The sequence below is a fragment of the Salvia splendens genome, chromosome 5 (genome assembly GCF_004379255.2).
Source record: "Salvia splendens isolate huo1 chromosome 5, SspV2, whole genome shotgun sequence".
NCBI lineage: Eukaryota > Viridiplantae > Streptophyta > Magnoliopsida > Lamiales > Lamiaceae > Salvia > Salvia splendens.
The window spans coordinates 13,148,143-13,158,659 of NC_056036.1; the positions used below are offsets into that span (position 1 = coordinate 13,148,143).

Consider the following 10,517-nt stretch of genomic DNA (forward strand, 5'->3'; position numbering starts at 1 on the left):
TATGTCTTGGACATAGTCTCTTCAACCGAACATCAATATAAAATTTAGTAATACTAATTTAGTCCAAGACAAGACCCATCTTATCTTATCCTATATTGAATCTCATTATTATTTTATCTTTCCAACCGAACATGCCCTAAGTGAATGATGAATAAAGTAAAATATAATAAAGTAAAAGAGATGGTTATTTTTTGCTAAAAATAAAAATGACTCAATTATCTTAAAACTTTTCAAAATAGGAAAACGACTCGATTAACAAGGAATGAAGAAAGTAATTAATACTCTATAAGTAAGATACAAAGAAAAAAAATGAGTATACTACTCCACTCCATAAGTAAGATATAAGGACAGGCGTGAGCACTTTGACAGCGAAGCACATGAATAGTTGGTAAGATATAAGGACAGGCGTGAGCACTTTGACAGCAAAGCACATGAATAATTGATTTGAAGTTAGAGATAAATCACATAGTAAATTTAAATTGAGTTCCACCAGTGCTTCCATTAGGCCATCCATAATAGGAATAGTCCAGTAATAGCTCAGCCATAGCCCAGTCACTGCCACATCATCAGCACTAAAAATCCTCCTGCCACATCATCAAAACAAGCAAATAGCCCAGCAATAGCCCAGCCACATACTATCCACATCATTATTAACAAATATATACAAAATGAAATAATTAAAAATCACACAATATACGGAATTAAATTTACGACACAAAAACAAGAAAATTCACTAATATTAATAAAATATAAAAGTACATTAATTAAAAAAATTACATAATTAAAAAAAACTAATGGCGGTCAATCCTCCGTGCCCATAACTCTTCAATTAAATCCTTTTGGAGTCGAATATGAGCCGCCGTTTGGCGCATGTCGGCGTGTGCTTGTAAGAGGCCGGCTTCATCGTGAGGTACCCCACTCCGTACGTTGGGGGCAGCCACGCCGTGGCTTGGACCGGCTTCATTATCGTCGTTGACCCAATTGGTCAGTTCGCTACCTTCATCTTCGACAATCATGTTGTACATGATAATACATGATATCAGCAATGCATTGGACATCCCACGTTCGTACTCCTCAGCATCCCCTCCGCTACCACCACTACTACCACCAGCATTACTCATTTTGCGTTGTTGATCTTGAACAGAAATTAAGATAGAGAGAGTACTCGTTAAAACAAGTGGTGCGAATGAAAATGACGAACAAAGCGCGTATATATAGTGTTTCGAAAAAAAAAAATTTATTTTTTCGCGCTAGGCGGTGCGCTGGGCGATCCGGGCGCTGCAATAGCGCCGAACGGACCGCCCAGCCGACCGCCCAGCGCCACACAACCGCCCAGCGCTGCGCGGTTTCTCTCTCCACTCAGCCGCTGGGCGGCTGCAATAGACCGCCCAGCGAACCGCCCAGCGCGGGCGCTCGGCTGGGCGGTCGCTGGGCGCCTATTGTGGATGGTCTTGAGATTTGAAGTTAAACTTTTCCACGCAAGTCATTATTACATCAACATTATCGATTTAATCCATGTGAAAGTAAGAATAAATCACAGAGTGTCATTACAAAGAGATAAAATTTGAGGATTGTCTTCATCTTGCAACCTGAATTCATCAAGACCAGATTTATCAATTGGGCGCGCAAAAAACTTGGAAATGTAGTCTCCGACTGTGAAGTCCTTGTATCGAGCGCGATTGTTTTCTGATACAACTGGGCTGTAAATCGTTCCAGAAATAGCATCACCGGTAAAGAAACCAGCAACTGAGATTCGAGGCCCCGCCCGGTTGGCTACAACTCTATGATCCGGGCTTATGAACTCATCATTTGTCACAATCTACAAAACATTCATATATACCATCTCATTAATTACATAGAGTAGAACTGATTAGTTATTTGATGGAATTGAAATAGACCTGCAACATATCTCCAATGTTGACAACCAAGCTTCCAGGCAGAGGGTCCACATTTATGTACTGATTGTTGTGCAAAGCTTGGAGGCCTCCAATTTGATCTTGTAGAAGAATTGTTAGGAAGGAGGGATCAGTGTGGTTGCTGGTACCCATTGTGAGCTCTGGCTCAGGGCACGGTGGGTAGTAGTGGCCGATGAAAGTGCGACCGAGCCCACATTTCAACGCTCCTAGGTGATCTTTTTTTAGGCCAAGAGCTTCCGAGAGCAGCTCGAATAGATTTTCTCCCAGACTAGTTACTTGTTCAACATACTTGATTGTTGAGTCCCTAACAAGTAGCAAATGTACATGTGAATCATTTATTTAACACTTGATGATACTGAATCGCTCTCAAGAATGACTAAACATAGGAGTGAAAAGAAACCAATCAACTTAAAAACTTGAAGTTTTCAAATATGTTATTAAATTTTCCAAAAAGCTGCCATTTAAAATTAACAGAACGCCTATATACATATATATATATATATATATATAGGCAACAAAAATACTATTACTAACTAGAAAAAATAATAATGAGATACAATATGTGTTGACTTAGCACACAAAGCTCACACACTCTCTAGGAATTCACACACACTCGGTATGAACACACACACAGAGCGCACACTAATTTGATGAAGAGAGAGTAGTTTCTTGGGGAAAAGGGAATTCTCTTTATTGATTGAATACTAACTACAAGATACAAGCAAAACTATAAGTAGTTGAAAACAAAAGGTAACTGCTCCTAACCGAATTGGAGCCAAGAATCAAGAACTAGAGCATTGACAGCTCATTCCCTAAGAGAGTAATTAACTCTAATGGCTAGTTTCTGATTCCCTCTTTTATCCGTTAATTCTTCATGTTTAGAGCTGAGTGTGGACTCATTTCTTACAATATGTGATAAGCTACAATAGAATTTGTCTAGGATAAATTAATCATAGGAAAGCCAGCGAGATAGTTAATCATGAAATACTATCTAATCTTACCTTATGATTATCACGGGCTGGGCTGAGTTAATAAGAAAAATGCAACCGAACAAGAGATTATAATTGTCATGTGTTTTAAATTTAATCACATGTTATATGGCAACCGAACAAACACTAGAGTATAGGATTATATCCAAATTAACCTTCTGATACTAATTGAAAACGACAGGCAAATAAATTCAATCCCTTAAAATAACAGCTGCAATTAGTAATAATCAATAATGCTAAGATTATAGTAAGATATTATGGTTGGTGAAGTTTATCTTTCCAAAGTTTAATTAAGGTGTCATCAACAATTAGTTTTTCACAAGTAAAAAACTCGTAAAAAAATAAAATAAACAGAAAAGCAAGATGAGAAAGAAATGAACCTGCAAATGAGGGGCAAATCATCGGGCTCAAGACGAGGAGAGGCCATGAGAGAGATAGTCAAGGAGTCCCTCCAATTAGCGGCGCGTGAGCGATACAGATCGACGTTGCTGCCATACTTGACCTTCTGCATAACATCGCGCGAGTGAAACTGCTTCTTGACCTCGGCATCTTGGTCATGAAATCTCCTGACACCATCAAGCATAGCATCCATGACTTCCGCATCCACCCCGTGATTCAGTATCTGGAATATCCCGAGCTCCCTGGACGCCTTTCCCAGCTCCCTCACAACCTTCTCGCGATCATCGCCCAGGTCTATCACCGGGACTTGCACAGAAGATTGCCCGTAGTTGAGCTCCTCCACCAGCTCGTCCGCGGGCCGGATGAAGATTCTCGGAACTTTCTCGATGCCGGCGTCGGTGAGCCCCTTCACGCCGGCGTTTGTCGCCTCGAAGGCTTTTAGTTCTTTCACGCGATCATCGTCTTCCATTTCTTAATTTCTTACCTTTTTTTTCTTGACTGAGGATAGGTATTTGGATGAAATTAGGAATTGTTATTTACAAGGTGATTTGTTTAGAATAATCATATCATTGACTCGAGTGTTATTAACTTATTTTGATAAAGATTTGGGATAATATTGGTTGAATTTGCACGGCATCTCCTGCACCGCCCAACTTAACTAATTGCTAATTAAATTAAGATTTTATATTAAAAACGATTATTCTCCGATCCCCACATTTCAATCCACTCTACCTTCCACGTGTATCAATCGAACGGCTGAGATCAAATAGTGAAATCAAACGATTATTAATTTCTTTTATATGCTAATTTTGTACTTCCTCGTTCAGTCGGTCTGTTTGAGACCGTCATTTTGACTATTTTAACAGGGAGTATGATTTTCAATTAAATACTACTCCATCCGTCCCACAAAAGATATTACAATCGTGGAATAACATGAGATTTTAGAAGGTTTTATTTTATGTTAAATTCCATAAAATTCTGTTCTACATCGACTTGGTAAATATCTAATCTAATCTATATAAGTGTGGATAACTTTCCCCCTTATAAGGCTTTTTAAGGGGTGAGTGACTCATTTCTAATATGGTATAAGAGCGGGCCCAAGTCGATGATGGTTTTCCTTTCCAGTCCACATCGATGATGGTTCTCTTATCTCTTGCATTGCATACCCACGTGATAGAAGACCGAAGTCCTTTCCGGCCCATACATGAGGGGGCGTGTTAAATTCTCTAAAATTCACGATGTCCTTTCCGTCCACATCTATGATGGTTCTCTTATCTCTTGCATTGACTACCCACGTGATGGAAGACCGAAGTCCTTTCCGGCCCAAACATGAGGGGGCGTGTTAAATTCTCTAAAATTCACGATGTCCTTTCCGGCCCACACATGAGGGGGCGTGTTAAATTCTCTAAAATTTCGTTTCACATCAACTTAGTGAAGATCTCATCTAATATTAAATTAAAAATAAAATTAACAACTTTCAATATAATTTGTGAATTTATGAATTTAATTAATTATTGATACTCTCTTAGTCTCACCACGATACTTGCCACACTTCATTTCATCTCGTAAATTTAAAGAGAAAACACTACATCTTCGAGCTTTACTTAAAGGGAAATGATTTTGTATTGTTTATGTTTAATGTTTCGATGTCTTATGTTTTATGTTTTATAGTTATTCCAGTTTATTGTTGAGCATTTTTGCTCGTCCACTCTCTCCCTCCGGGTCCAAGTTTCTTATCTGGTTCATTTGCTTTTGGGAGACTCCTATAGTTCTACGAGTAAATATTAATAATCCCTCAAATATTACTCCATCAATTCTTAAAAATTTATCATATATTTTCATTTTCATCCATCCCACAAAATTTGTCACATTTTATCATAAAACAAACTCTTTCAACTCAATTTCCATTCTTAAAATTTGTGTCCAGTCAAAATGTATAAAAGATGAGGATGGAGTACTAAATTTCGTGCCGTCACAAAATATCAAAACTGTTGGTTTCTGGATTACAAGATAGCAAATCCGGGCGTAATACAACCCAAAAGAAGGAATACAGAAGGAAGAACTGAACTGAAATTACAACTTAAAAATGAAGCAACTAAACCAGTATGATATGATAGCCGAGTCGAGGAGGCCTCTTCCCGCAAGACGAGATACGCCCCGGTAGTGCTCTCGGTTTGGCGTGTCGTCCCCAAAGGTAAAACGGCTACGTCTCTTTTGATGCAGCACCGCAATCAGCAGAGCTCCGGCGAACGGGATGGAGGAGAGGGCAGAGCTTTCGACAGAAAAACAATGCAGAGAGGGAGAGAGCTTATGATGCTGAGAATGCTTGTGAATAATGTTATATTAATGCAGTGGAATGGCTAGCCTATTTATAGGCCAAGCCACCATGCAGGGTCAACCAAGCCATGAAGGCTCATCATGGCAGATTCGTAACCGCCGGCGGTTACGAGCGTGTGGCAGGAGTGTGCCTTTCGCGTGTGGAGCGTGTGGATTTCTTATGTGGCAGCCGTGACTGTGCCTCGCTTGACGACGTGTCAAGCCACTTGGACTGCTGACTCGGCGGTGGTCTAAAAAGATTAGTTTGGGCCAAGCACCAATCCCAAAGACCACCCAAAGACCAATTGCCAAGATCCAAGTCCAAGTCCAAGTCCAAGATCGAGATCGGGCCCGAGGCCCGCGGCCCGCGAGCACGTGCACGGGCACGGGCACGGGCTCGGGCTCGGTCGGGCGGGCGGGCGGGCGGGCGGCGACGGCGCGCGCGTGTGGGCTCTTTCACCCATCTTGGTCCACTATAATGATTAAGTAACATAAAGGCACTTAATTTAAGCACATTAAAAGATGTGTTAATCCTCCAATGTGGGATAATTAACACTAGTTAATTATTCCCTAAGCTCCAACTCCAAGCTTTAATTAAAAGCTAATTATGCCCAACTTTAATCCACTATTTCTCACTCACCGGAAATCGGATTTGAGAAAGTGAATATACTACATTTATCTACGTAAAATGTAGATCGACGCTATGTCATTTAATTTCACAAAATTAAATGTTTCGTCACATTTATTATTTGGTCAAAATCCATTGACCGGGCATATTTAATCCATGATTTTTACAATCCCCCACATGAGTGGAAATAGCCAAATGCATATGCATGCAGACACAAGCTCAACCCTCGAGAGATATATAAGCATAAGGATAGGTAGTTGTTGGCCTTGAACCTTCCATAGTCGACACCATCGGATACACAGGCGGCTTAGTAGCGCGATGCTTTGAACTAATCCCCCACGGCGTGCACCGAGACAATGGTGTTAACGCTTAAACACCTCAACCTCATCCGTTCTCAAGTTTTGTGTCCATTGCGGTCTTGGACACCACTTTGGATTCATAAGTGTGTTTTATGAAGCGACCACACTTCACACTTACATAGGTGATTCTTAGTCAAGTACCTTGCCATACTTGGTCTCTTTGAGAACTCCATCTCTTTGAGATCCTTAAGAACCATTAAAAGTCATAGACTTAGCCTTTACCACTAGGCAAGTTCTCTAACACTCTATTGCTCTCTAGGGAATAGATATAGTTGAGTGTTTCTCATGAACTCTCATAGCTTAGTTGTCCCTTTGAACCAAGTTCTTGGGATCTCCAGTCATCATGGTTGGGTTACCACTATAATAGTTCTTTAGTTTGTGGATTTCAAACCCATTCCCTCTAGCAACTTGTTCATTTGATCACGGTTTAACCCTTTGGTTAGCGGATCCGCTAGATTATCTATTGACTTCACATAGTCAATTGTAATCACCCCTGTTGTGATCAAATGTCTCACGGTGTTATGTCGTCGACGTATATGTCGAGACTTACCATTATAGAAGCCATTGTTTGCCCTTCCAATAGCTGCTTGGCTATCGCAGTGGATCAGCACTGGTGGCACTGGCTTAGACCAACATGGAATATCTTCAAGGAAGTTCTTAAGCCACTCGGCTTCCTCACCCGCCTTATCTAAGGCAATGAACTCCGATTTCATTGTTGATCGGGCTATACATGTCTGTTTTGTGGATTTCCACGATACAGCACCACCCCCAATAGTAAAGACGTATCCACTTGTTGAAAGTGAGTCTCTATTATCGGATATCCAATTGGCATCACAGTACCCTTCAAGTACCGGGGGTATCTCGAGAAGTGTAGCCCAAGATTTTGAGTATGTTTTAAATATCTCAAAACCCTCACAAGAGCTCTCCAATGCTCTTTGCTTGGATTGCTCGTGTAACGACTCAACTTGTTCACGGCACAAGCAATGTCAGGTCGAGTGCAATTAGTCAAGTACATAATGCACCCGATGACCCGTGCATACTCTTCTTGTGCAACGGGCTCGCCTTTGTTTTTGCTCAAGTGAACGTCGAGTTCAATCAGAGTCTTAACTGGCGCTCCATCATAGGCCTTGAATTTATTCAATATCTTCTCAACATAATGAGATTGTGTTACGATGATTTCATCAGACGTTCTCAGAATCTTCATTCCAAGAATTACATCGGCTAGACCCATGTCTTTCATGTCAAAGTTTCTCTATAACATGACCTTTGTATCGTTAATTACTTGAGTGTTACTACCCAAGATTAACTTATCATCAACGTATAGACATACTATAACATGGCCGTTATTAGTGCTCTTGATGTAGACACATTTGTCACACTCGTTGATTTTAAACCCATTTGATAACATCACATTATCAAACTTCAAGTGCCACTGCAATGGCGCTTGTTTCAATCCATATAGAGACTTTACGAGCTTGCATACCTTTTTCTCTTGTCCAGGTACTACAAACCCTTCGGGTTGCTCCATATATATTTCATCTTCTAATTCACCATTTAGAAACGCGGTCTTTACATCCATTTGATGAATCTCAAGATTGTGCAATGCAGCAATAGCGAGAAGCACTCGGATAGATGTAATCCTTGTTACAGATGAATATGTATCGAAGAAGTCATGTCCTTCCTTTTGTTTAAAACCCTTTACTACTAATCGGGCTTTATACTTATCTACTGTTCCATCGGCCTTAAATTTCCTTTTAAGTACCCATTTGCAACCTAGAGGTTTCGCACTTTCAGGTAGATCTACCAACACCCAAGTGTGGTTTAGCAAAATAGAAACAATTTCGCTTTGAACAGCTTCTCTCCAATGCAGCCCGTCTGGGCCAGCAAATGCTACTTTTATCGATGTTGGTTCTTCATCCAACATGAAAGCAATGTAGTCAGGACCAAAAGTTTTTGGTGTTCTGACTCTATTACCACGACTTAGTACTGTATCTTTTGGATCGGGCCTTGCACGCTTGCGCGATTCAGGTTCCGCATCCGCTGATTTAGAACTAGTGGTTTCTTCTTCCACTGGTTTAGAACTAGTGGCTTCTTCAATTCTTGTCTCAGAATTGGTTGAGACTTTTTCCTTGTCTTTGCAAGGAAATGTATTTTCGAGAAATACAACATTCCTCGACTCAATTGTTGTTCCTACTGTGATAGTAGATATTTCAGACTTGTGAACAACAAATCGATATGCACTACTGTTAAGTGCATATCCAATGAAGATGCAATCAACCGTCTTAGGTCCGATTGTAACTTCTTTGGGCGGAGGAACCATCACCTTTGCCAAACACCCCCACACTTTGAGGTATTTGTAGGATGGCTTCATTCCCTTCCACAACTCATAAGGAGTGACATCTTTTCCTTTGAGAGGGATCTTATTCAAGATATAGTTGGCTGTCAAAACAGCTTCCCCCACATGTTATGTGGTAATCCTAAAGTTAGAAGCAATGCATTCATCATCTCTTTTAGAGTTCGATTTTTGCGTTCTGCAACACCATTAGATTGTGGTGAATATGGTGCAGTCGTTTGATGGATTATACCACTTTCATTGCATAATTCCTCAAACGGGGCTACATATTCGCCTCCTCTATCGCTTCGAATCGTTTTGATTTTACAACCAAGTTGATTCTCAACTTCGTTCTTATAACTTTTGAACGCTTCTATTGCTTCATCTTTACTTCTTAAAAGATAAATGTAGCAATACCTTGTGCAATCATCTATGAAAGTGATAAAGTACTTTTTACCACCTCTAGTTTGCACCATCTTTAAATCACATACGTCCGTGTGAATTAATTCAAGGGGTTTTGTGCTTCGTTCAACCGAGTGAAACGGCAACTTAGTCATTTTTGCTTCAAGACAAATTTCACATTTATCTTGGATATCCAATTCATTAGCCGTTAGTAAATCTAAATTTACTAATCTTTTAATGGCTTTTGAATTTACATGTCCCAATCTACAATGCCACAAATTTGAACACTCATTCAAGTAAGAGGAAGTAGATGCTTTATTTTTATTAGCCAAAGGCTTTGCAACACTGCGAGTTGCCACACTAAGCTTGAAAAGCCCATCGGTTACATAACCTTTTCCGAGGGATTTTTCAAACTTATACAAAGTAAACCTATCAGACCCAAATACAAGTTTAAACTCCTTATTAACTAGTATTGATCCTGACACTAGGTTCTTGCGAATGTCCGGGACATGCAGCACATCCTTCAAAGTGATCGTGACGCCAGACGTCATCATGAGAATCACGTTACCAACGCCGAGGACTTCGGACGATGCTTGATTCCCCATGTTGATCTTCCTCCCTTCAGCAGCAGTGTAGGAGGCAAACTTGCTCCTATCTGAGCAGACATGAGCAGTAGCGCCGGTGTCGATGTACCAGCCACCCTTGTTATCCACAAGGTTAACCTCTTCGGTGACCACATCAATGAGGTCGTTTTCATCCCAGTCCTTGAACTCCTTCTCAACGACGTGGGCAGCCGGCTTCTTCTTCTTGCTGCGGCAGTCTTTAGCAAAGTGGCCTTGTTTGCCACATTTGTAGCAGTCGCCTTCAAACTTCTTTAAAGGCTGCTTTCCCTTCCCTTTGTCGCTTGGACGGTTGGGGCGAGGGCGTTTGTTGGAGGGACCGCCCCGCTCCAACAGATTGGCTTTGGCTTCAAGTGGGGTGACGCCCTTAGCCTTTTGGTCGCTTTTGCGCACATCAGCCTCAATGCGCAATTTCACGATCAAATCTTCAAGGGTCATCTGCTTTCGCTTGTGCTTGAGATAACTCTTGAAGTCCTTCCAACTGGGAGGGAGCTTGTCAATGATCGTGCACCTTAGGAATTTGTCGGGCAAAGTCATCCCTTCAGCCACTAATGAG

At 40.9% G+C, this 10,517-nt stretch overlaps 1 protein-coding gene across 1 annotated transcript; it reads right to left on the reverse strand.

Moving 5' to 3' along the window:
* Positions 1-1,457: 1,457 nt before the first annotated feature.
* On the reverse strand, positions 1,458-3,937 carry LOC121802851 (deacetoxyvindoline 4-hydroxylase-like). The gene is made up of 3 exons (XM_042202548.1): positions 3,286-3,937; positions 1,899-2,220; positions 1,458-1,819 (listed from the first exon to the last, which is right to left on the reverse strand). Exons 1-3 carry the CDS (start codon positions 3,771-3,773, stop codon positions 1,535-1,537), a joined length of 1,095 nt encoding a protein of 364 aa, XP_042058482.1. The 5' UTR covers positions 3,774-3,937; the 3' UTR covers positions 1,458-1,534.
* Positions 3,938-10,517: the final 6,580 nt, after the last annotated feature.

Coding starts and splice junctions, on each gene's coding strand:
- LOC121802851 (XM_042202548.1), bottom strand. CDS start 3,773: ATGGAAGACGATGATCGCGTGAAAGAACTAAAAGCCTTCGAGGCGACA. Junction 2,221..3,285: donor GATTTGCCCCTCATTTGCAG/GTTCATTTCTTT, acceptor GCTACTTGTTAG/GGACTCAACAATCAAGTATG. Junction 1,820..1,898: donor ACATTGGAGATATGTTGCAG/GTCTATTTCAAT, acceptor AATGTTTTGTAG/ATTGTGACAAATGATGAGTT.